The sequence below is a fragment of the Oscarella lobularis genome, chromosome 4 (assembly GCF_947507565.1).
Source record: "Oscarella lobularis chromosome 4, ooOscLobu1.1, whole genome shotgun sequence".
Lineage (NCBI taxonomy): Eukaryota > Metazoa > Porifera > Homoscleromorpha > Homosclerophorida > Oscarellidae > Oscarella > Oscarella lobularis.
The window spans coordinates 1418941-1446649 of NC_089178.1; the positions used below are offsets into that span (position 1 = coordinate 1418941).

Below are 27709 nucleotides of genomic sequence, written 5' to 3' on the forward strand. Positions count from 1 at the left end.
GATCGGGCAAGGGAGACACGAAGACGTCATCGCCCACAGTTTGAGGTACCGGAATGCCTTCTCCGACCGCAAGAAGTGGATCCGCAGGGACACTCTATCGCCGCGATCGTACTGTGGTATACCTCGGGACTCCGGCCTGAGTTCCAAGTGGAGATAGAGATGGACACGCGGTCAAGCCTTGCCGAAGCGATCTCTTGGCAGAGAAGGCCGAACGGATCTGGAAAAGACAGAGCTGTCCCCAAGCAATTAGAAGTGAGCATCATCCGATCCTGTCAGCTACAACGAGCGAGAGAAGCGGATCGCAGGCGACGCTGACTCAATAGGTGGAAGCGAAATCATCAAGCTTTTGCGGACAAAGGACAGCTCCGCTGTCGTAGCGTGATTTCCGCTAAAAATGCGATTTGGCGTTTTGTCCTATACATTTTCAATTCTTCATGTGATATTTAATTTTGCATGCCATAAATAGATAAATGTAATTTCATTATTCTGTATATATTTCGAGTTTTTATTCGATTTTCTACGCAGTTTTTATTTTGAATTTTGGTGCGATTTTGATTTTGATTTTTTTGGTGCAATTTTATTTCGATTTTAAATGCGATTTTAATTTTGATTTTAATGCGGCTTGGGTGCTGTTTTCACTATTGAAAGACGTTTACGCCACTTTCGCCTGAGCATTAGAGATTCATACTCTACTATGTCGGACAGCGATTTAAACGAAAAAATTTCGTCGATTACAAGAGAGAAACCTGACGCAGGATACAGGATGATGTCAGGTCTGTTTTTCGCAAAAGGATACATCCTCGAGTCAATGGCACGCTGTGATCCGCAAGGCGTGTGCCTTCGGTGGATTAGGGCTGCTCATCTTCGTCGAGCTTATTCTGTTCTCGGCCCACAGGCATTGTGGCACAAAGACGGGCATCATAAATTAATCAAGTAATGTAACTTAGAAAGCGTTCACACAACAGTAAAATGGATACGGCTGCTTTAGGTGGAGATTCATAGTTCATGCAGGAATCGATGGTTTCTCAAGTGTTCCGGTTTACCTGCACTGCTCGACGAATAACAAGGCGGCGACGGTTCTGCGCCTATTTAATGAAGCCGTCAGAGAGTTTGGGCTGCCTGCTCGTGTCCGTAGTGACCAGGGCGGTGGAAATTACGACGTTGCCTGGGCAATGCTGAGTCATCCGCAAAGAGGAATTGGAACAATGATTGTCGGTCGTAGTGTTCACAACCAAAGAATCGAACGGCTGTGGAGAGATGTGTACTCCGGCGTTATTAAGTTTTACAAAGAATTATTTCAGCATATGGAAGGCTGTCATTGCCTGAACCCTATGAGCGAACGAGACCTCCTCTCTACATTTTGTTTATGGTCCCCGAAGTAATCGTCACCTGGGGACATGGAGGAAGGGCTAGATTAATCACAAAATCAGTGGAGTGGGCAAGTCACCAATTCAACTGTGGGTGCAGGGAATGCAGAATCTGGCTAATTCTTTGTTTGCTCCGGTGCAAGAGCTCTTTCATAAAAGTTCATATTTTTTAAATCTAACGTAATTGTCTAATACGTGGACGTGTAGATACCGTATTACCTCGCTTAGAAGCACATGCGCTTGTACGCGAAAAAGGCCTTAATGACTTTCAGTTTTTCTCCTCTACTTTTATGCGCATGTGCCTGTAAGTGAATTTTTTATTTTTGAAGAAATCGTATGCTTTTACAATGCTTTGCATATCATATAGTATTTTTTGTCGACGGTCTTTTCCAGTCTAGTGTTAATTTTCTTCACTTTCATCTGCACTGCTAACTTCGTCATCCTCTTCCTCTGTTTCTTTGTCTTCGTCATCCGTTCTTTCTTCATCATCCGTTCCTTCATCATCCGTTGTCGTGTCACTCCCTTCATCACCGGAACTTTCTTCAGCGTCAGACGTGCCGCCTAATCCAAGAATTTTTCGGAGACGAGAGTGTAATTCAACGCCGCTGCCTGCACTTGAAGGAATGGTACCGCATTAATCAACTCTTTGTCAAGGTCTTTCCAGCATTGACTGACTCATTCTGCAACTTGGGTGTAAGAGGCTGATCTTCTATTGCCACTTTTTGTGTACTCACCTTCGCCATCTGCAAGCCATTCTGCCCACTTTCTGCGCATCATTTCCTTGCAAGGTTGCAAAATTGGGATAAGTCCGGATGGTATGAAAACAGCCTTTGTTTGATGATGTCGCGATAAGGTTGAAAGAGCTCTTTTGCTAATATAACTTGCGTGCTTGTCGTAGAAGAGAACGCCTTTGGCACGAAAGAGAGAGCGGCACTTCCACACTCGCATAGCTGCAGCGCCTTCGCTTATTCCCACAACCAGGGCAGCTGCTGTTACGATGTTACGAGGAAAAAAGTCAAGTTATGGGCGTGTTTAGCACCCAAAGTTTTGCTCCCTCTGACGGATTTTTATGCGGCTCCTGCAAGAACAGCACCGCTCCATTAATAGTACCATCTTATAGTGCGTTCACACTGAGGCAAAACAACCGTACCGTACCGAACCGTTTCGATACGGTACGGTTATTTTTGTTTCTGAACGAGAACTGTACTCAACCAAACCGTACCCAAACCGTACCACCTCGAGCTGCCGTACCAGATACGGTTCGGTTGTTGGTACGGTTATAAAAAATAGAGTATTCTACCGTTTCTGTCCTTCGAAACTCGACGTTCACGACGGTTGGTTCATTGTTAATTTCAAGGAACATCTTACGTCACAATGAAGATGGAACTCACTCATTTCACCGGTAAGCTAGGACTAATCGTCATTGAAATGTCTTTCGTAGACGAAGAAGTCAAGTTTTTAATTCGAGTGTGGGGAGAAGAGGAGGTCCAGGGGCAGTTAGAGGGTTGTAAGCGAAATCGGCAAGTGCATGAAGGAATAGCGAGAAGGATGAGGGAAAGGGAGTATGAGAAGACGGCAGACCAGTGCAGGATAAAGATGAAGAAGCTAAAAGGGGACTATCGAAAGGTGAAGGATAAGAACGGCGAAACAGGAAGAGGGAAAAAGACGTGCAAGTTTTTTGAAGACCTGGACAAGGTTCTTGGGCACCGGCCGGCGACTTGTCCACCTATTCTATTAGAGAGTTTGGGTACGGGGGAAGAAGAGGAGGAAGAGGTCGAGGAGGAAATCAGAGAAGTCGAGGAAGATGCTTGTTTGCGAGAGATCGAAATAGAAGAAGAAGAGGAGGAAGATCGTTCAAGAGGAAAGGAAAAGGAAAACAGTAGGAGAAAAAAGGGAAAGGGGCTGAAGAGGAATCGGGAAGATAGGCTGGCGGGAGTATTCAGGGAGACGATGAAGGACATGTGGGAGGGAATGATGACAGCTGAGGAGGAGCAAAAAGAGAAAGAAGGGCGTACGAGAAAGAGAAGACACGCGAAGAGAGAGCGTATGAAGAGAGGAGAAGGAGCGAAGAGAGAGTTTCAACTGAGATTGATGCAGATCATGATGGAAGGCCAGCAGAGGCAGAAGGAAAGTCAGCTTCTGCAGTCGCAAAACTCTCCTCACCACCAGTAAAATATTCATAGATAGCTAGATAGATAGCTAAATAGATAGGGGAGATATTAGATTTATATATTATATTAATATAATATTATACAATATTATATAGCACTAGCTAAGTCACCCGCCTTCGGCGGGAGCCCGTGAGTATTGAGGTGATGTTTTCGCGTCTGTGTTAGCATTACCCAGGCAACACCAACGTGGAGGTCCAGACGCTTCGTTGCCCAAACTGGTGGTCGTTTTGAGTGGTCAAAACAGACAGATTCAAAGACAGACTGGCCGAAATTACACAAAAAATCACGAAGGCGTAGGCTCACAGACAGAAAGTACGCAAACAAACAGACAAATTGGGATACAGACAGGCAGAAACTACACAGACAAACATACAGATGCGGAGACAGACAGGCAGAAACTGCACAGACAAATACAGATATGCGGAGACAGACGCGAAGAAACTTTAGACAGACAGACAGACAGACAGACAGACAGACAAATGCAAGGACAGACAGGCAGACAAACACGAAAGGGGAGACAGACAGGCAGAAACTATGCTAACAAACATACATCGGACACAGACAGGCAGAGACTACACAGACAAATATACATATGTGGAGAGGCAAGCAGTACAGTACAGAGACAAACACACAGATGCATCAGAGACAGGCAAAAACTACATACAGATGGCAAGGCAGACAGGCTGACATTACATAGAGAAACACACAAATGCAAAGACGGAAAGGGAGAAAGTACACAGACAGAACACGAAGGCGGAGACAGACGTGCAGAAACTATACAAACAAACACACAGATGCGGATACAGACAGGCAGAAACTACACAGACAAACACACAGATGCGAACACAGACAAACACACAGATGCGAATCGCAGAGAGGATACACAGATGCGAATCAGGGAGAGGCAAAACCTACACAGACACAGACAAACTTTAAGAAGGGTGATGTAGATAGGTGGTGGCAGTTTAGGACAGAACTTCGTGGTAGACGACGTTTCTGGTGGACGGTGTGTTTACGTGTATAAAGAGATTGCTGTTGCTTGATACTCTGCTGCATGCAACGTAGAACTGGCCGTGGCTGAAGCATGGGTCTTGTAACTCGAGACCTGCGACTTTTAACGTCTGTCCTTGAGACTTGTTTATTGTCATCGCCATTGCAGGTTTGATTGGGAACTGGCGTCGAGTAAACGTAAAAGGCAATCCGGTGTCCGATGGCGTTAGTGATATCATTGGAAGGTAGAGTATTTCCCCTTTTCGTGAGCCGGTGGAGATGACGGTTTCTAAACATCTTTCCATAGTCTTCCTTATGATGAGTCTTGTACCGTTTGCAATTCCTGGAGCAAGATTGCGAAGGACCATGACAGGCAAACCGATTTTGAGACGAAGTTGATAGGGCGGCATTCCCGATGGCTGCAGAGAGTTCAAGAATTCCAAAGGATACTGAGTAGCATCATCTTCGTTTGGAACGCTGTCAATTGCATTATATGTTTTGACGTCGTTTCCTGGAAATCTATTGAGTAGAATATTATTTATGGCGTTGACGGTCTCGTTGAGAGGTGCCAGAATCGCTCTTTCCATCAGCCAGTCAATGTTGGCGTGGTTGTCTTCCAGGTTGTCGTAAACTTTGTCGAAGAGCTCGTCGTCTGTAGAAACGATATGACACAATTCTTCAGGTACAGTGATTGTTTGGGTGTCAACTGTACACGGTATTCTTCCATCGCCAACGGTGAGGAGAAGATTGGAGAAAGCTGCTGCGTTGAGATCGTTGTGTAGGTGAACTCTCATGTTCGTTGTCAAAGAATGGGTTTCCACGTAATGCCATAGTGGGGACGATTTCAGGTAAGAGTGAATTTCGTTTGCCCGTGTTCCTCCGCGGATGACTGGAAGAGTTTGGCGAAAGTCTCCGGAAAGGACAAAGAGAACTCCGCCAAAAATTTTCTGACAATCTCGTATGTCTCGGAAAGTGCGATCGACCGCTTCGAGTGCAACCCTGTTCATCATTGTTGATTCATCCCAGAAGACTGCCGAGCATTCTTTGATTAATTTTGCCGTTTGCGTTCCTTTCTTGATGTTGCACATGGGTTGGTCGGAGGAGGTAAGGTCGAGAGGAATTTTAAATGTGGAATGTGATGTTCGTCCATTGGGGAGTAGTTGCGAAGCAATTCCACTACTGGCCGTTGCGAGGGCTATAAGTCGTTGACTTCGAATGCGACTGAGAGCCATTTTCGCAAGGTAGGTTTTGCCTGTTCCTCCTGGTGCGTCGATGAATAAGAATCCTCCGCGTTTTTCGTCAATCAGTTGAATGATTCGGTCGTATATAATTCGTTGATCAACTGTAAGGTTTTCCTCATTTTCGTCAAGAAATTGCTGAAGAACTGCGACGTCGTAAGCAGTCTCTCTAGCGTAATCGGAGGCGGCGGAATCAGAATGAGTTCTGTTTGTAGTAGGAAGGCCAAAATGAGTAAGGTTGTCACCGGATATTTCGTGCACAATGTCTTCAATTCGTATTAGAGCGTCGTTGTACAATGCCGGGGTGAAAGGAGCGTCAAACTCGCGCGTTGCTTGACGATAGCGATGAAGAAGGTCTTCGGTCATTGAATTTTTGTGCGTTTCCCATAGATGAAGTGGATCAGCCAACTGACAGGAAGTGAGCAGAATGGAAAATAGGACGCGCAGAGAATGAGGCGAGGCGTGGGCGGAGGCTTCTTCCATTGCAGTTCTCCAATGAGCGTCATCTTCGAGCAGTCCAAGAGCTCGACACGCTTCGCGAAAGCTGGGGTAGAGATTGCCGTCGACTGTGCGGAGGTTTTCGAATGAACAGCAACCTGTTTGGTGATGAAGTAGAAGTCGGAGAAAAAAGCATTCCGCTTGTCTTGGATGAACATTGTAGACTCTGCCGATCGCAGAACTGCTTTTGAAAGAGGTCATTTCGCCGTCGGCGTTGAGAACTGGCGCGCTTCCTCTTATCCTTGGTTTCCAAACTTTGCCTTTATCGACGAAAGTGAAGTATTGTGGAACATTTGAGTAGAGAAGATTTTTAACGAATTTTCTGTCTGCAGAAATGATGTTCCTTGTTTGTGGAGAATGGTATCGCTGACAAAGTGCGAAGAAAGCGGTGAGAGTAGTTTTTGGTGGATGTTGTGCTTTATCCTGAGCGTTTTCTGGTGTGAAAAGTACCCTTTGACCATTCGGAAGGTGAACCTGAAGATTGATGACAGCCGGATAATGCTTATGAATGTGAAATCCGAAAATCCTCCAGCAAGCTTCGCTGCAGCTGACGTAACGTGCCGCTTGAAAGATGTCGATTTCGTCTGAAGGGTTGTGTCTTTGAAAAGCAAATGCTGCCATGTCGTTGCCTTTGTTCACGTACTTGATGACGTATTTGATTGCGTTGATACTGTTGCAGACTTCGACATTAATGTGGCAGTCGTACTTTTCGCACAGGTACGGAGAGTACGGTACAACAAACCGGTTGTCGACGGTAACGTTTTTGCCGCGAACTTTTTTTACTCCGGTGTGTCCGCCTTCGCACGGCTTACGTCTGCGATACAGTGGATATCCGTCATCTGCGCAAATGGTTTCGGAAATGAAGTCTTTCGGAAAATTCTTCGAGCAAAAGTTATCCTTCATGCATACGCACTGGGGGTTGAGGCGCCCGCAAGGACCGTGGATCATGTTCCTCATGACAATATCGTGTAAGACGGGATTTTCTTGCTTGGACGGAATTTCAGCTGAAATGACCTTGTCAATGGTGTCACCGTAGACTCGGCAACTCGATTCAAGCCAAAGAAGTATGTGGGCGTGAGGAAGTCCCCGTTTCTGCCATTCGACGCAGTGGAGGTGGGCTCGAACAGGTCCGAAGATGCATTCTTTCGTCAGGTCGTCCATCATTTCTGTCAATTTCAAATGGAAGACGCGAGCGACGATGTCGGGCCGTTGGTGCGCAGCTTGACCAGGAAGAAGATGCTGTACGATCTCTGGCCAAGATGGATTGCACGTTTGTGTGATGAAGTACGTAGGCCGGCCAAATTTTCGAACGTAAGCCATAGCGTCTTGAACTCTCTGATTCATGTACCGTGGTCCTCCAGTAAAGCTGCTTGGCAAAATTACTTTTTTGCCAATGTTGGCGGGATCTGCATCTTGTCGGGAGAGCGCGTCTGAGAACTCGGAGTAATTCTCTGCGCGGAGTTTCTTCTGATTGTGCCGAAGAAAATTGAGGCGATCTGATTCAATTTTTACGTACATGTCGACTATAAATTGCTGCATGAGTTTTCCCCAGCGCAGTAACGTGTTAAAGTCAGGATCTGGGCGAAACATCATGAGAAAAGCATAGAATTTCATTGGCGTCAATTTCTTTCCTTTAGTTGTGAGCAATTCAATACTCCAGCCGTCTTTTCCTCGTGGAAAAAGGAGAGGATATTGAAGTGGATCGTAGCTTCTGTGGGTTTCTGCAATTCGTTGAAGTCCTCCTTCGCGGTGCTTTAGTACGATGTCTCGGTTTCCGTGTTTTTCGTCGAGCATCAAAACAGCAACTTCGTTAGTTTGTGGAGCATTGTATCGTCGTTCGTGTTCGCCGGTTGGTCTTTTATCTGCATCGATGACGACTTTCAAAGATTCGCTGTTTCTGGAAAGCATCTCCCTAGCAAAGTGAAAACTTCGGACGTAGGAATTCTGTGCCTGAAGCATCATTTGCAGATCGATAACAGTTGCCGGAGTGAGTCCTGGAATAGCCGCACATCGCAGACCGGCCTGGTCAGATGGGTCGTCAACAAAGTAGATTTGAGCAAATTTGTTTTGGCCGTCTTGGGAAGGTTCAAGAGATCCAATAAGGTGATACACTTGGCCTTGTATTCTGAAACAGGGGTTCCACTGGCCAAGAAACGATACTTGTTTACATCCCATTGATGTCATTTGAAAGGCCGAGTTGTAACACCGAATGTTACCGAGAAAATGCGCTGAACCTTGATGCTGTCCGAGGAGTAGAGACGCCAAAGGCTCGGGTGGTTTGGGTAAGAGAGGAATCTTCACTTTTCCTTTCTCGCAGCAAAGTCCCTCTGTTTCTCCCGGCCATTTGAGAGCTTTGCAGAATTCGCACTGAACTGTCATTGATCCTACGTTGCTAGGCAGGGGACGGTCAGTTTCATATCTGAAGATCATGAAATGTAAAATATTGTGTAAATTTGTTTCACTAACCAACCTAACCTGTACGCAGCATGGTCGTGGAGCGGTGAATTTTCTTGGGGCGGAAAACAATTCGGCGCTTGTTCATCGTCATCCACCATGTCAGGAACTGGAAAAATCCTTACAGATTCATCGTTGACGTCATTTGTCGGGTCATGCTCTGATGTGGAATTTTGTTGCAGTGATGCAATGACAAAGGAACGGTGCTCCTCAGCTTCGACAGTTTGTCCAGATCTAGAACAAAGGAAATAAGGGACACAAAACATAAGTTTCAGAATTCGCAGGTACTGGGACGTGTCAGCTAAGGGAAGCGTTCCAACGTAAATGTGGTCGTGCGTAACGTCAGCAATAGAATAGACGACTTGCTCGTTGTCGTCGTCGTCTGTTTGGACGTCAAACAAAATTTTATTTTCTTCGGTTGTTGTGGAAAAACCCCTTCAAAATTTTGGAATGAGTGTAGGTGACGTACAGTCGAAAATGTTCAAAGAACCTTCTCGATTGTTCATTGCTGTCATTTCGGGCGTAGAGATGATCGATGCGATGATATTGCGGTGTCGCGTTATGACCTCCGCCATGATCGGTTGCAACAAACGGCTCATCAGCAGATTCGGTTCTAAAAAAAGGCTTTATTTGCACAGGTTCATGAAGCAAACGCATGGTCTTAGGCTTTGAGTTGTTGCTTCGATGGAGAGAGAGAGCCGACGACGCTGTAGACGCTTCGCCGAGAAACGGCGCTTTCTGCGCCGTTTGGTCGGATAGCCGCGTCTGAGTCGAACGTGAGGTTCTTTCTTTCGAGTTCTTTTGCTGGTGATGCGGAGATTTAGTGGGAGATCGCTTGCGTCGCATATTTCGAAAAGATGTCATGAGAAAACCAGTCCCGGATAACAGGTTCCCGGATTTGAGTGAGCGCAGCTATTTCGAAACAGGCTACATTACGCGGTCGTTCTGACATTTATTTCAGTTAGACTGCCAACTGGCAGGAAAAGATTAGGCCCAACACGTAAATTCAAACAAAAAATGCCAAAGGGCAGAAAAAGAGGACAGAAAAATGCAAAATAGCATAAAGTGGTAATTAGACTGCCAACGGGCAGAGGAGTCAAGCTGCTGGAACGACAGATAGCGCAGCTTTCCGTGCGCTATTCCACTTTTTCAGAGGAAGTTGATCCCTTCCTTTCGATTCTTCTTATGATTGAATTCTTTGAGTAGGCGTCAAACTTTTCTGCCAACACCAGTTTAACTTTCGTGACGTCAGACAGAGGACATTGAGCAATGGCGGCCAACACGTCGCCATGACCAGACAGCTCGACCATACTTCCAGACGACTGGACCGTGAACGTTGCGGTCGTGACGCTGGAGCACAGTTCCATACGGCTCAATGACTTGCAAGAATTGCATTGGCCGACTGTGGGTTGGTCTGCCAAGACGCTGACGCTCCCCTTTTTGCACTGAGGGCACCTACGCACAGCCAGAAATTCGCTGACGGTACCGATGGTCGAGTCGGCATTGCATTCCAATTCGGAATGGCCGTCTTCCGTGATGTTCCCGATGTCATCAGGAACGGCGACGATGGTTGCGCGCTTCCTCGGCGAAAAGAGGCAGAACTGCTCTTGAAAGGATTTCACGCGAAAATCTTTTAGCATATAGCAAATGTTCGGCTTGAGTTGATCAATGAATTGCGCCCATAAATCGACTGTCGTGGTACCGGTGGCGTCTGCCACAGCCACAGTCTGCACCAGTGAGCCACTTGACGTCGTGCGGCACGGGTCGACTCTGAGTACTCTGATCTTGATCGAGATGGGACTGTACTCTTCAACGGATGACAGTTGCGACACTGTGACAATTTTAGCAGGATCGGATGATGAAGACGATTCTTCTTCATCTTCGAAGGAAATGTCACCGAAATCCTTCGACGACTCGTCGAACGATGTAAAATTGCCGAGAATGAGCTCTGGCGCTCCGCCGTAAGAATTGGTCTTCACTTCGCAATTTTCGACGACGACTGATTTTCCTTTGAAGGCGGAAATCGCTTCGTAAGCTGGAACGACGTCGAGAGTACGCGGTGCAAAGGAAATGAAACGAATAGCGGAGTTGCCGTCGCTCAGCTTTCCCGAGAAGTACTTTCGCTGCGGCCCTGTTTTCACAGGAGACAGTTGAGACACGACACCGTGAACGTTTGCTCGTGAGCCGCTGCACTCGCGGGTGATTTCGGCAATCTTGTCGAAGTCCTTCGGCCGAGGACGCTTCTTGTGAGGAGATTTGGTAGGAGACGACATGTAGAATGAAGAGAAACGACGTGCGTGGATAAACGACTGGGGAAGAAAGTGGAGAAGAAGGTGCGCAGATTACGGGAGCCCGTATAAGACATGGCCGAAGCGAGCGCTTACGTAGAATGGCGGGTTCCTGAAGGGGGCCTCGACGCCAGCCGAAAGTGGAAGGGTATTTACGTACGCGCAATAAAGCGACCCTGATGTCGAGAAAGCCGTTCGAACGACTTTCGAACTTGATCGATAATGGCGACAGCTCGAAAACGGAGCCTTCCGAAAGTTTTCGGGCGAAAGCGAACGGTTAGACAGCTTCGCGGCGACGAAAGATCGCCGTGGGACGTTCAAACGAAGACCGACGACGCGGGGTTTCGGAGAACTGGGCAGGGGGTGTGCCATTAGACCAAGATGGCTGCGACCATCATCCAAGATGGCGCTGTTCAATTTGGCAAGATGGCGGATGCGCGTTTAGTGGTATAGATGTTAGTTATATACACATACATATGTGTATATACAGTATGTGAGTAAATACATATAATTTATATTATAATCTAAACCTAATGATTACTTACAAAGTACCTTGCTAGGGCAGCGCGAATTGAAGCAGCACCTTCCAGCCCTATCTCTCCGTTGAGCTGTCCTGCTGGCTGCACAAACGCCGTTGACTCGTCCTGCTCGCTCTGCCATGCCTCGTCCAGTCCCTCGCCGTGAATCTCACAGATATTGTGAAGTACGCAGCAGGCAGCGATGATTGACGGTGCGTTGCAGATAGCGACGTCCATAAGTTTTTCTAAGTCGACGCCAGCGTGCCTTCAGCCTCCCAAGGCATTTTCAACGACGATTCGTGCGCTTGACAGCCGATAGCTAAATATTTTCTGAGAGTCTGACATTTCAGATCCGTGCACAAATGGTTTCATTAACCACGAAAGCAGTGGATAGGCGGAGTCACCAATTAAATATGGAGAGATTCTGCAGCCTTCAATATCACGGGGGTCTAATTTACCCAGAATGACTCCCGCTTCAGCCAATCGATAAAGCTTTGAATTTCCAAAAACTCTTGCGTCGTGAGCACTTCCAGGCCAGCCCGTACAAATATCCCGGAAAAGATAATTATGATCAACCACCGCCTGTAGAATCATTGAGTACCACCCCTTCCGATTGTAGTAGTCCGTGTGATTCAGTGCCGGGGGTGTCACAGGAATGTGACTCCCGTCGATTGCGCCCGCACACTGAGGGACCCCGAATCGTTCCAAAATCCCCTCCATAACGTCTCGCAGTCTGCTTCCATTCGGAAAAGTAACGTACTGCCGCATAAGGACCGACACAATCGCCTTCGATGTTTCCTGGACAATAACGCATACTGTCGATCGACCAATTCCAAAAAGTTGAGCTATTGTCCGGTATTCGGCCGTCGTCGCTAAAAACCACAGCGTCACTCCAACTCTTTTTTCGACGCTAACGGAGTATTTTGCCGGCCAATTGCTCCCCTCAGCTAATTCAATTTCTGCATACAATGCAGTTTAGTATAAATCAATTTATTTTACCTGATTGCAGACGTAAAGAAAAGTCTCCCGACTCATCCTAAAATTCCGTTTCCACGCGTCTTCGTCGAATGTCTCCCAGCAGACGTAGTTCCAGAAAGAAGGTCTGGGCGGTTGAAATTTAGCCAGAAAGAGAGCTAGACCAAAAAAACACGCACCTCGGCAACGTCCATGCCCGTCTCCTTCCTAATTGCGACGAGAAGAGGGAAAGAATGTTCGCTAGTGATGCAGCGAATAGAACGAAAGCTTGACGCTGTCTTCTTCGACGCTCTATTCGCATCGCACCTGCCGAGTCTCGTCGATTGCTTGTTGGAAAGCGCTCCGAAGCGAAGAAAGCAAAGAACGTTTGCAAATCCATGAAGAAAAAGGCGATAGTCGCGAATGAATGAACAAATACGCGCGCTAACTGCAATTTCTTTCATGTATTTTGGTAAAACTCTATTGCATGTTGAGTTCAAATTTCTAGTGGCTGGAGAAGGATTTTTTAGGATATCTCCAGAGTTGGGAGAATTGGATTGACTCGCAATCTTCACTTTCAAAAATGCAAAAGAAGCCATGTGTCTCAGCCGTGAAACACTTACCGGCTGGAGAATAAGCAGTAAGCATTTCTATATTTAACATTATTACCGTAACACGCTCTTTCCTTAGTAAAGTCATTCAATGAGATGGCAAGGGGCCTTTTTCGTATGCAAGGAGGTGAAGGCAAGTTCCTTCTGAGCGAGAGATTTAGCCAAGACAGTCTCGAAAATTACTTTGGAACAATTAGAACCAGAGGAGGCAGCAATAGTAACCCTTTCATTAAGGAAATGCTAGATCAGTCTGGGTCTGTGAGAGTGCAAAGCACTATTGCTCCTCGAACGTTCCGTGGAAACAGCAGCAGGCGTAGAGAGCTTTTCCTGACGTACCTGACTGCACACCTATTGCTAAGCGTCCTAGAAGAAAGTAGAAAGTTAATACTGCACAATAAAAATGCATGTTTCTGAATATTCCTGAACGTTTAATAGGTATTATCAAGACACAATTTATTATTGTTTTAAACAGACATCGCCTGTCTAATTGATTTTCGCAAACTCTTGGTTTTCTTTCTTTTGTAGCAGATGCTTTTTTGAAATCTTCAAGAAAAGCTGCACACAAAGAGAAACCTCTTATCGTGAGCCAGAGGGATACGATTTCTTTCAAAAGTGCGATGCATATTCCGTCGTCGTCGATGAAAGTCGAGATAATGTCCCAGTGTCGTTTCACTAAATCGTTCTCGCAAATGCTGCTGATAAGATTTTCTTTCGGCGAAGAGGTTACAAATACCTGACTGGAACGTGCACTTCTCGTCTCCAGTTCGAGGCAAGCAAAAAATCTGTATGCCTGATCTGAGACATGAAATAGACCTCCACGGTCAATTTTTTCCAGCCACGCTGAAGTATATTCGTGAAAAGTGTACTGATGATCTTCACCAACTGAGATTTCGTCAGGGATTTCAAACGATTCAAGGCAAAAACCCAGGTGTCAGCTTCTTTAGAAGATTGACGCCTAAATTTATTTATTGGTTTGCGAGTCACGTATCCGGCAGCGCATCTGAAGGCATTTTCAAAGAGGATGCCTTGATTTGCCGTTGTGGAGATGAACTGCTAGCATCGAGAAAACCTGACAATCTCTTCAACGCAGTATAATCAAATATTCTCTGATTCGCAGATTCCATAAGAAGACGATCATCAACGGTAGGCTCGACGGAGGTTACCTGGAATAAGGAAGCCCATAATTCAGGGAGAATCAAAATTCGCTTCTGATAAAAGGCCTTCTGAGCGCTTTCTTCCCAATTCGAAATAGAACGGCGGCCGAGTGAAGGCGAAAAGCAGCTTTCGATCGCCGCCACGATCTCGCTACTTAGAGAGGCGGCGTTTTCGGTAAAAGAAGCGGAAAGAAATGATTCGGCGCATCGCTTCATTGTTTCGTATCTCACGCAGTTGCGGATAAGAACTTTTTCGCTCAATACGCCCTGTACAGCGGCGCGAACATCCTCCATACGAAACGGCTTCAATCCTCTGACCAGGAAAAGTCAAGTGATAAGGGGGAGTTTCACATCCCTCTCCTTCTCTATCTGGCGAGAGTGTTTGTTGGACTTAGCGCGCGAGGTTTGGGGGTGCGGCGGCTCTCACTGCTCGAAGGGCCTGGGCTCACTCGTCTGCCTCATAGACAACGTGTCGACCCGAGTATCCACGTGATCGCTTCGCTAATAGAAAAGATTACCGCCTTGGTAATTAGTTGACAAGGATTGGCTGCTGTCTTTCTCAGGATGTGACAATGTCAGTCTGTGCGTGCCTAACCCTAAGCCTCACAGAGTCCAAATGAAAAGATTTACGTAGTGGCACATTTTATAGGTACCATATAGCTAGCTCTCTCAGGGCGTAAATCGCGGACGAGGAGAACGGTAGGCGCACCCTCTCTTCGCTAAGCTCAAAGTTCGCCATGACTTCTCCTACCGTTCTCCTCGACCGCGATTTACGCCCTGAGAGAGCTATATGGTACCTATAACGTAAATCTTTTCATTTGAACTCTGCGAGGCTTAGGGTTAGGCACGCACAGACTGACATTGTCACATCCTGAGAAAGACAGCAGCCAATCCTTGTCAACTAATTACCAAGGCGGTAATCTTTTCTATTAGCGAAGCGATCATGTGGATACTCGGGTCGACACGTTGTCTATGACGCAGACGAGTGAGCCCAGGCCCTTCGAGCAGTGAGAGCCGCCGCGCCCCCAAACCTCGCGCGCTAAGCCAAACGAATACTCTCGCGAACTGCTCAAAGGACCTGGCTTGCGAGGCTAGCAACGGCACACTTGTGCGGGCACGACTCGCACGTTTGCCTTTACGTTTTTTAGCAGGGGCTTTTTTAGCCGCTGTCTTAGTCACTTTGACGGTATCGTCATTGTCAACGATCATTTTTGCTGTATGTATGATCGCTATACTCCTCTTAATTACTGATTCTTCATTTTCCAGATGTTTAAAAAACTCTTTAATATCATCTGGAACAGTATCATCGCTCGATAGGGCATATGGGAACGCAGCGTTCTCCGCCCCATGTTGGGCCGTCGTATTTGTCCAAATATTTGAACAACGACAGCTGTTGTGCACCGGGTTGGTACAAAATTGCCACTACGTATCCCTTCAATCCGTTGACCAAGCCCATTTCGGTCCAGAGATTCGATGAGAGCATAACACGCGCGCCTTCGCAAAGACGAACGCGTGCGTAAAGTCCGCCAGCGTCTTCTTCATTGGCATTTTTGGCCTCGGTGCAGTTGTGATCGGCGTTAATAACAGCCATCGGTTTGTTTGAATTCTTCAAGAAATGGAAGTTGAACTCAGCTACATTCTCTCTGCACGCAAATAGCCGAACAGCATCGCGGAAAGACGTCTTTACGTCTCCCAGCTGATCGTGCCGTGCAAAGTTACGTGACATATACAGTTGGTTCCAGTCCTCGTACGACGGGCAACCGTCACGAAGCCTTTGCAGGGAGTTGCGAAACTTTATCTGTAGCTCGTCGTTACCGCACTGGCGAATGATTTTCGTCAGCTGAACGACAACGTGAAACGTCATATACAGCTGACGGCCTTGATTTGTCGCGGATCCTTCGGTTGCCGCGCTCCGGTACAAAGGAGAGTCACCAACCGGGGGCAACTGTCCCATGTCTCCGAAGAAAATTAGAGATATTCCACCGAACGACTCGCAAGCTCCCTGCGGTGGCGCTTGACAGAGGCGCCGGTGGATGAGTGACAGCTGATGCCGTCCCACCATCGACATTTCGTCGATGATCAAATATAGTACGTCTTCGAACCTCTCTTGCAGTTCTCTCAGGGAAGGTCCTTCAACGTCCGAAAATGACGTCTTCTGCAAAGGAATGCGTAGAAGCGAGTGGAGCGTTTGTCCACCAATATTAAATGCTGCAACCCCAGTAGGTGCTGCAAGTATGCATTCGCTTCCGAGCATTTCCTTTATGCAATTAATTAAATATGACTTTCCGGTTCCAGCGGAACCGCAAACGATCATTCGAAGCGGCTTGCATTCGAAGCCGCTTTTTGCCAACTCGTTGCGGCTGCGACCAATGTTGTACGCTAATTTCTGATTGCCTTGAGGAAGGCTCGAATCGGCAGCCGCAACGAGGTCCTTATTAGTTGAAGTGCTTTTTTTACGCGCTTCCGTTACAAATTTTGGAGCCTCTGACAACGGTGGAAACTGTTGAAGTTTTTCCGACCAGTTGTAGTGTGCGAGATCTCCCTGATTAAACTCGGAATCTCTTGTGTCGTCCTCGTCAAAGTCATCGGATGAATCGGGAGGACGGCACAATTTCATCCAGTCATATTGATCTCGGATCTTTTTATTCCCAAGATCTTTCTCTTCGTCTTTCTGTGCCTTATTTTGATCTTCGTCTGTCTCTTCGAAAGGCATTTGAATATTGACTCTTGATTCAATATCTACCATCAGTTCAATTCTATTGACCAACTTCTTGCTAGCCGTTTGAATGAACTTTTTTGAAAGCTTTTGTGGAAGGCAGGGGAATGGTTGCACCGTCTGTATCGGTAATCTCATTTTCTGCTTCCTCTTCTTAAATAGTCAGAACGTCGAGTTTACGAAAAGGTTTGAATTTCATCTACTGATAGTAACAGTACTTTTCGTACTGTTCCTTGTTTGACTTATTGCAAAGGATTCGCGGTGCTACACAAACGACTACAGACTTGTGTCTGCGCACTGTTTTACCATTTGCGTTTATATAGTAGTCAGAGACGTAGTCCAGAAGACAAACGTCTTCCACTTCTACCGGACGTCTCATGTACTCTTCTATTACTGTTGGAAGCGTTGCAGTTCGCCCTGGCTCTGCAGCCGGATTGACTTCACGCTTATCCTCTAAAAAGAGCGTTTTGAATTCGCGAGAAGATGTCACCAGCTTTTCGCCCATAATTATATATATGGCAAGTTTTCTGTGCTGAATAGTCGCGCTCGCCAACGGTTTTCATTAGCAACTTGGAAACGGCCTTTCGAGCCGGATCCCCCGTTGACACTGTTTCTGTAATCATCTTAAACGTTTCCTTCAGCGTTGCTGATTGCGGCTCCTCTTTGGTTGCGTATTTTGCGATATACTTACCGACAGCGTATGGGCTGACGATAACTTGCATGTCAACATTCGCTCGCCAACCTTCCAGCTGGAAGCGATTGTGACTGTTTACGCGAGGATCGTTGCGCTTGTGTGTTATCTCCGCCTCTGTATGTTGTTCCGGCTTTCCGAAAGGAAATTTCCAGTGTCGTTTCTTTTCTAAGCGGTTTTGGAAACCCAAAACGACACAAAGACTCTCCAATGAAATTTGTTTTAAGGCAAGTCGTTTTCTTGCACTCTGTATGGCGCTCAACAGTGGCTATCAGACGCTTGTAATCCGCGTCATGATCGCTAATGTCTGCCCAGCTCTCATGGCACGGATGATTGCCTGTCTTTGTTTGAGGCATTTCTCCTTTGCCTTCTTCGTCGAAAGAAGGATTCATCGTCGACACAAGACAATCGGCAAAGTCAACAATTTCTTGACCTTCTTCGCTTAGAATCTCTTTCATTCTCTCATCGTTTGGTTTATCGTCTTTACCAAGTTGAAACTCGGGGTAATCCTTTATGCGACGAGTTATCTCTTCGCAATCAGGAGCATCCCGAATCCAACCGACGCCGTGCATGTGAGCACTGCCACGATGCTGGTATTCTATGCGAGCCCAATAGTCTGTAAAGCAGTAGACGTTTGCCATAATATTTTGCAAATAGTCAGTGGCTCGTTTAGTAAATAGCCAATCGGCTAGCATGGGATTGCTGTTAGTTTCGTTTCGATCTCTATACTCTGCATGCAATTCCTCTGCTGTTTTATCCGGACTATAATGCGCTGCCAAATTGAAAAACTCGGGCCAATGCAAATCAGCTGCGCTCAAAATAAAAAAGCAGCTTGGCTAAACGAGCTTTTCCATCACTGCAAAAAGATTTTTCTTCTGCATGTTCCAGTACTGTTTTGTACCGTGCAGACTTTTGCCAAAGTGGACAACTTTTTAGGAAAATGAGGAATTTTCGACGTTTTTGTCATCTCTCGGAGTTCTTCAACGGTGATGGCTGCATCGCTCGGATTTTGTTTGACAAAACCCTGAGCTGTTTCTAACGCCCGCCACCTCATCATGGTATTCAGAGCAAAATACCTGAAACGCGGATGCCGAGCAAAACGCCCGTCTATGTACCGCATTATGTGTTTGAGGTATTCGCCCAACGTAACAGACCTTAGTCGTGGACTACGGAAGTCTCCTGCTCCCATTGGAAATAACGCCGGAAAGGCTTGCGTAAAGTAGCCTTCTGTCGTAAACTCACTAATAGGATTGCTGCCGTAAGTGGGCCAGCTCATATGGTCCTGCTGGTCACAATTTTCCTTGCAGCTATCTCCTTTTTCTTCAGCCTGTTTATCGGCAGACTTGTTTCCAAGACTGTCGATAAATTTATCAAGCTTTTGTCTTTCAGTTAGGTTTAATGCTGCGGAAAGCACGACAGAATGCGAAAAGTGGACTTCATTCGTCTCTTTTTGTTCTTTTGCCTCGTCAGCAATAGCACCAACAGGAGAAATATCTTCGAAGGAGGCATCGTCATTACCCTTTCTAATCACATGAAGATCTTCAAGTTCTCCATCTTCAGGAAGAGCTTCTAATGCCTCGGAATCTATCTCTATGTTCTCGTAATACTTGTTGTTTCTTTTCAAGTTTACGAGTGCCTCGAGAACTTGTTGTCGCCTTACGCGGGTCATTCACCTTACCGGAAGTGCGCGTCTGGTGAACAACGACCATTCCCAAATTACTCTTTGTTCTCGGCAGACGGGTCAAAACCGATTGCACATTTTGCGGCAAATTTAGCACGTAACCGCGGTATCCAAATTGCCTTCCGGTCGGCAATCTGAAAATGTGCATCATAGGTGCAATTTGCGCTATGGGCATTTCTTCAACAACTGATAAATCCTTAAGAGGCGGTGGAACACGCCCAGGATTCATGTTGTTGTCGGATGTAAGAAGGCCTACCCAACCGTTATCTTGATCACTTGTGCACTGCTTGCACATTTGTGTGCTGTACCTTATGTCAAAAGTTGGCCAAGATTCCTCGCACGAAACGCACGTATGAAAGGATAGACCTTCCATGCGTTTGTTAAATGTGTCTAGGCGAGGATAATGTGCAGATGCAAATTCATCTTGTGTCGCCCACTGTCTCCAAAATGGGACCCTTTCTTCGCCCCTTTCACCTGATGTGCCACCGAGAGCAGCTTCCTGCCTCTTTCGTCGGTTTCTTTGTGCACACATGTCGTTTCGAAACTGCTTTTCATCAGCAGTCTCTTCTCGCCTTTTAGCTGAGCTGCGCTTGGCATTAGCTAAAAGGCGTTTTTTTGTTCTGGCGTTTCACTATCTCTTCGGAGAGACTTCACCACAGCGCCAAGTGACAGACGCTCTTCGCGTTCTTCTGGCATTTCATTATCTCTTCTGAGAGACTTGCCCATAGCGTCACGTGACAGACGCTCTTTGCGTTCTTCTGGCGTTTCGTTTTTTCTTCGGAGAGACTTGCCCATAGCGTCACGCGACTGACGCTCTTGGCGTTCTTCAGGTGTTTCACTATCTCTTTGGACGGAATTTTGAGCAGTTTTACGCGACAGACGCTCTCGGCGGTGTTCTGGAGTTTCTGCACTTCTTTCCCCGTACGGAAAATTTCGTGAGTTCTCATGAGATTCTCGCGAGATTTTCACGTGTTCTCATGAAAATCTGTCACGTGAAAAATGAGACACTCATGAGAACTTCATGAGAATTTCATGAGAATTTCATGAGTTCTTCTCATGAGCTGGGCTTCTCATGAGATATCAATTTAATTTATCTCATGAGGCTACACGACACTTGTCACTCATGAGTTATTTTACTGCAATCATACCTCCGTTTTTCCCTTTCTGTCTTCCTCCCGTTAAGGTTCCACCTGTAGCAAATAGTGTCCTGCTCCCTCCGTCTCCCTTGCTTCATAAAACTAAAAAGCCCAAAGGAATGTAAATATCTAGAAACTTAATGAAAGTACGTATCTGATAAATTTTGCTTCCCATGAAATGAACTTTGTAGTTCATGTCCTTTATTGTTCGTCCTCCAATGATTCACTTTTTCCTGCTGTTCTGTTCTAGTCTTCCTTCCGTCAACGTTGAGCCCTTAGCCATGCAATACAGAATTACAGTTGCCTGCATCTTCCGTCTCCTTTGCTTCAATTAAAACTAAAAGCCCCAAAAGAATACAAAACGCTAAAAATTCGAAATACGTATCTGATAAAATTCTTTCCCATAAAAAACTTTAAACTGTAGTTCCTCCACCAATGATTTTATTCTTAATTCCTTCCCCCACTACAAAAAAGAAAACACATTATGTCAACGCACGTTTACGTGAACGTATATGAAGGTGTCGCAGAGGTTTATGTACGAAAAACGCCAAAATACCTCATGAATAGAAGTCCGTATCCAGTTTCGAACACATTAAAATATAAATAGATGTTTACCTATATCCTATAAAAAACCGGCATCAAAACGGTTAAAAGCGGAAATGTTGCGGAAGAGTTGCGGAAATGTTGCCTAATAACTCCCTAATCTTCGTGTAAAATTGAAGCTCGCTAAATAATTGCGTTTTATAAGAGTGAGCACAGTTCGTTAAAAGAGGATGAGGTCGTGTGATCTAGCTGTCTTTCGAACACCACTAGTGACACCCATCCTTCCTACTATGCGAAGATCTGGGTGTTATTGAGCTACATTTCCGCTTTTAACCGTTTTCATGGCAGCCTGTTTTAGGGTATAAACGCCTGTTCCAAACTTGATGTCTTCGAAGCACCTAGCTACCATATGCTGGCCGTATATATAGCGTCGACTCGACGAAGCCGATTCCGCCGCGGCAGATCTAAACAAAAGTCACAATTCAGCATGATTCGCCCCGTTAAGAAACGATCGCGCGCCAAAATTTTCCGGAATGGCGTAATCGCGATCGCGAGTCTTCGAAATCGTCTCAGATAACATTGCGGACGGTGGGAAAATCTATAAACGTTGAACTCGGGTCCCGCACTTCGTAAAGCATCAGAAAAGTCATTTCCATCGATATCGCGCGCGACCCGCTATCGAAAAAATCGGTTTCGAGCTAAACTTACCGCTCGATAAGTCCCGAAACAGATTGAAACGGTTTCGAAATAATCCTCGAAGCCATTTCTGAAGCCCCGCGTGTTACACCGCAACGGTCGAAACGTCGACGAAAACGTTGAAAAAGCATTCATTTATGGTGTCTAGACCACGTGACGCAATCGCGCTACGCTAAGGGGGCCCTATATATACACGCCTAAGTGACTAATAAGTAATCTCTGTAAACGTGTACAATTACTTATAAATTACACAAGCTCTGCACACTAGCTACGTATGTTCGCGGTAAATCGATTGAACGGCACAAATATATTCCGAATGCATTTTTCTCTTTTCTGTTTACTTTTTGGCTTCTCGATCTTACCAATTTCTTTCCGGGAGACGGTATAGAGGCGTCTCCCTGGCGTCTATATACGTGGCGTCTTGTTCGTCCGCTTTGACCGTGAGAATAGAGAACTCACGACATTTTCAGTACGGGTCTGTCTGGTGGCCTTCGACGTTCTTCCTTCTGCGAGCCAAGTTCTTCTCCGAATTTTCGAGAGACCTTTTTCGGCGCATTCTAAAGAGAGAATCGCGTTTTTCTTTCTCTTTTTGTGCGTCAGACTGATTGAGACGAATTCGCCTTCGTCTTGAAGAGGGGTATTCTCCTGAGGTGCCTTCGTCGTTGCGCCACTTTTCATTCGTAAGCGGCAGACATTCATCATTTGACGAATAGTAAGCTGAAAAAATCGTGCTCACTCAAAGTGGGCGCGACCGTCCTGTGAGGATTCTACCGCAACCGCATCATAAACGCGGAGCGGGATCAAGCCCACGCGATCGTTCGCAGTTCGCGAAGCGATCGTTTTGCTGGTATCTTCACAGGAGAGAGGAGAAAAGCCGTTTTCATTCATTTGCGAGATGCTGTGTGACGTCACAATGCGGTGCTGTCAGTGATACAGTAGTTACAAGCATACCGCTGGCAGTCTTTCTAAGCAGCTACACGTAACAGTAAGGAGGCGATCGAGTGAGCTGGGGGTTCATTCGATCCCACTCTTTTCTCGCTCTTTTCAAAGAGCGATCGTCACGATCGCTATTCGAGCGATCCTCACGATCGCTTGATGAAGTTGAATGGAAAGAAGACACAATTGATGCTGTTTCGGAAATTTCGTGACTCAACTGATCTCTCTCCCTTTACCATCTCTGTGGATGGATCTGTTGCGGGCCCGACGAATTCGGCCCGCTATCTTGGTGTTATCTTTGATGCTAATTTGAACTGGCGTCCGCAAGTAGATTCAATTGTCAAGAGGGTGTCTCGGAAGCTGGGTGCTATGTATCGCGCTTGCTCTCATCTCAATGCGCCTGCTCGTGCGGCTTTTGTTCATTCCATTCATTATACAGCCGGATGTTGATTACTGTTCCGTGGTTTGGGATTCTGGTTCACATTCAATTTCCTCTCGACTTCGGCAAATTGACAAACGATGCCTCCGACTCCTTGCTCGTCTCCGATTCCGCGAGCCGACTGGTGATTTGCCAAGTCTATTTACTCGCTTTCATCTACACCCGCATGATTTACGCCATCAGTTCTTCCTTGGTGTTCATGCGTTTCGTGGAATTTCATCGCTGTAGCCTCATCTGAAATCTCTTCTCGTTTTTGTCGCACATCTTCGGGCGGTCATGATACTCGGTCTATCTCGATTTGGTATTCATCTTACTCGTCCGTCCACAAATGCCCTTTGATCAACATCTTTTTATCGTGCTCAGTCCTATTGGAATTCTCTCGGCCCCCTTTTGTGGTCTGCATTGGATCTCAAATCATTTAAAGTTCGTCTACGATTTAACTGTTATGCTGTCCAAGAGAAATAAATCTATTTGTGTTTAATTTTACTGATTTCATTTATGGCAGACAGATACAGTAATCATGTAAGGTAACTACAGTATGTACGGCACCCGGTAGATCGACCAATACGTGTCGAGGGTTGTTCCGTCGTAAAATAAATTAATATCACTATCACTATCACTATCACTATCGCTCTTCGAGCGATCGGTCCATTGATATTCTAAACGCTTTTCGTCACAGGTACATATATATATACGCGGATGTACGTTTTTGATTGTGACGTCAGAGCGTGACAATCAAAGCAGTCGTTTTTGCCTTCTCATCGCATTTATAAAACGGAAAATACCACAGATCAATTTGAAACAGGGGTTTCTAAGCATTTTTTCTGTTTATCAAAGAAAAAACGCTTTATTCGCGGTGTAAATCGCCTTTTTCGGGTCACCGTTTTGGGCCCCATTTCGCGCATGCGCTTATACGGGCTTCACCCGTACAACTGCGGTGGTCGGCTCAATATAAATATATATATTTAAAGTTTACATGAGTGCGTTCATGTTAGCGTCACCCAGGCTGCCCTTGCTCAGCATCCTGATTGGATTATTCTTAAGACGGACGCAAGAAATTCGTTTAACTCAATCTCCCGTCAGGCTTTTTTGGAAGGTGTTGCTGAACATTTTCCGTCACTCTACCACTTCGTCGAAAGCTGCTATTTGAATTCATTTTTTCTCTGTCTTTTAACTCCTGATGGTGTGGATTGTATTCAATCCTCAGAAGGAGTCCAACAAGGCGATCCACTGGGACCTTTCCTTTTTCCCTCGCCCTTCATCCCTGTTTGAAGATAGCAGCGGAAAAATGTGAACATGGATTCGTCGTCAGTTATCTAGATGATGCGATGGTGGCTGGCCCCAAAACGGATGTTTTAGCGGCATATGATTGCTTACAGCAAGAAATGAAAGCCATCGGACTTCACATTCGCCCGGACAAATGTGAGGCTCTCAGCATGATTCCCGTTCCGGATTGGTCACTTCCTATTCCGTTCACTACGGACGGAATGCAAGTACTGGGTTGTCCCGTCGGCTCGGACTTGTTTGTGCAGCGACAATGTGTCAAGTTTACTCAAAATCGGCTCCCTTTCTTGAAAAAGCTTCGATGCATGCGCAATTTACAATCAGTCATGCTTTTGCTTCGTTATTGTGGCGTTCCGACTATTACACATCTATTACGGTCGGCAGCGCCCCATAACGTGGCAGAAGCAGCAGCACAACACGACCGTGACATTTTATACATTTCAGTCAATTATTGGCATCAGCGCAACAGTTCAGCAGAAAAGCCAAATTAGCCTTCCCATCTCACTAGGAGGTTTGGCTTGTTATCAGCTGCATCGGCTTCCCCTTGTGCCTTTTTGGGGTCTTGGGCGTCGACGTTAGCATTTCTGCCGGAACGCTTGCTACAATTCCCTTCTGCTCCCTTTAAACACGGATCTTAGAGGACGGATTAGCTTGATTTGAAAAAGAAGGACGTAGCATTGCCGTTTTGCTTCATTGCCGCCAACAGACAACATTCTGATCAGCCACTTGTAAATGACCTAGATGCAAGCGCGTCAGCGATTCGATTCCTCGCAACGCGCTCGAAGTCTACTGTCCCAAGCGACACGACGGCTAGAGAGGCCTCGCTCCTACCACTTTGTCTTCATTATTCACCAAATACAGCCGAGTCGTCGTCTGTTCACCCATCGACACTCCGAGGCTCCCAGAGCACCTCTTTCCTCGTCCGCTATTTGTAGACACGACCACACGTTTATACGGGCTCTTTTGTTCATTGTTCATTGGCCGTCGTCTTGCACGTGAATTAGAGGGCGTATACACACGTCACTGTGTATTGTCCATTTTCCCGAAGTCATGTCGCAGTGCTGCATCTGCCTCGCAAATGTTCCGACCAACGGCGGCAACAGGGTTCGCGTTTGCGCTCAGTGCCGAAACGATATGCATCGCGGCTGCTGGGCGCAGTTCAAAGAGGCGTCGAAGACACGTGCAATCTCGTGCCCAAATTGTCGCTAACAAATCGGTATGCTAACAAAATATGTGATGTGATTCTCGGGGCACGGCTTTTTTGAGCAGATCGTGACAGCGTCCAAGTACCAGAGTTGAAGATTGTCGCGGAGTACACCACGCCCCGAACCGACATCACAATGGACGTCGTCGTAGACAGCTCGTACCAAGACAACGCCGTCTTGGCACATACGCGTCTGGTGCAGCAGCTGCGCTTGAATGTAGCTGGTCTGCGCGAACGGATTGGTCGCCTGGAAGACGAGCTCGGAACCAGTCAATTTCGCGTGCACCAGTTAGAAGCGTTATTGGGTTTTTTCCTTAGTAGCCTAGTTCGCTTGCTGTTTTCTGTTGTGTTTAGAAAATAAAAGTCGAGAATTCCATTGTTGTACCCTGGGGTAGGCGGCGCGTTCGTCTTACATCGCTTGGTGTCGTGAGCAGGCCGACAATTAGGTATCGATGCAGCTGATTTTTCTAGCGTCAGAGACGGGACAGAATACGTGTTCGTAGTAATCCAGACGTTCGCCGTTCGACACGCCGGCGTGGGAAGCTCTAAATGTATGCGTGGGCGTTGATTTGGGGAATCTACTGTGTGTAGTGGGATATATGGCGGCGCGTAATGTTGACAAATGTGTCTTCACGATCGCGCGCAGACGAGACGCAGGTCAAAAGGGGAAATGGATTGGCTCGTGTTAGGGTGGTGGGTTGGCGTGGATACCTTCCCACGGTCGCCTGCATATGGGCGGGTACGGACGCCGACAAATTGGGCGTCTTTGTTTCGAGCCCTCATTCAATCACTGAACGGTCATTCGAAATGGTGGAGGAGAAGACAGATTTCGGAAGCCTGTTCATTTCAGAAATCAGAGCGAAAGCAGAAGCGGCGTTTTCACGCCGGTTTAGGTGCGACGTGCTATCGGAAGTGCGTCCGGTACACGTTCCTGTAACGGACGTGGATTCAGGCGAGACGATCCCGCGCGACACAGACACGGCGGTTGGGCAGAAGCTTTACCTGACAATCCTACTGGAAAAGGAGCGGGAATATCAAGAGCTCGTCGTTCGAGGCTTCGAGGAAGCACGAAGACGGCTGAAACAGCAGCAAGAGTCGTTGCAGGATGCGCGACGCATGGCCGGTTTCGAAGAGGCGAAATCGGTCGTTTTCGAAAGCGCCGAACAGCGTTTGTAGTATAGTGCGTGCCTTAGGGCTTTGTTCGAGTCGTTTTTGCTTTGGGTCCTTTGCTTTTCGTTTTGCCGTGTTTTTTTCCCGTTAATGGAGCCGACCACCAGAGTTGTACGGGTGGAGCCCGTATAACGGCGGAGGGAGGCTCTCTCAAACGTCATCTTAGGACCGGAAGTGTCTGTATGTCTGTCTGTGTGTCTGTTCGCTCCGTATTGTGACGTCACATAAGAAAACCCTCACTTTGTAAAGCGCATGCGTGACATAGGGCCGAAAACGGTGACCCGAAAAAGGCGATTAACGGCGCGAATAAAGCGTTTTTTCTTTCATAATCGGAAAAAATGCGTAGAAACCCTTATTTCCAATTGATCTGTGCTATTTTCCGTGTTATAAATGCGCTGAGAAACCGAAACGACAGTTTTGATTGTCACGCTCTGATGTCACAATCAAAGTATCCAGTAACATGTACAGTATATGGGTGGGTATGTACGCGTGTACGGGTAACACCCGTACACATGCATAGGTACTCCTCAAATACAGAGCACATTATCAAATACAGTACAGTGCGTGCCAGCATAAATGGCCAAACGGGACTTTTAGTAGCGCGCGAGGAATTCAGAGCGTAGTTTACATTTGGCGTAGTTTTGACGTTTGATCGTCACATCAAGGATTTCCAATGAAGTCTAGCATTTCTATTTACGTCTATTTTGTAAGAAAACGGTTTTGATTTCACCGCAGACAACGTTTCTATACGTTTTGCTAAGAACACAGAAAAGTTTGTTTTTTTGCAGTTTCAAACAACATATGACGGCTTTCAAAAACTCATCTGTCACTTTATACCATTTTCTAAAACTTCATTGTCTTTGATTTTCAATACAGTAATTCGGTGGAAAGAAACGGATGTCACGTGACGTAAATAGAAATGCATTTTTTCCGTTAGGGATCAAGTTAGAAAGAAACTCACTCTATAAAT

The 27709-nt window shown here is 46.4% G+C and overlaps 1 protein-coding gene across 1 annotated transcript in view; it reads left to right on the forward strand.

The window, feature by feature from the left end:
* Positions 1-694: 694 nt before the first annotated feature.
* The window catches only part of LOC136185858 (uncharacterized), a 49127-nt gene continuing 22112 nt past the window's right edge, over positions 695-27709 (forward strand). The window contains exons 1-3 of the mRNA XM_065973059.1: positions 695-933; positions 989-1314; positions 16464-16466. Coding sequence (XP_065829131.1) covers positions 695-933; positions 989-1314; positions 16464-16466 — 568 coding nt within the window. The remainder of the gene's footprint in view (positions 934-988; positions 1315-16463; positions 16467-27709) is intronic.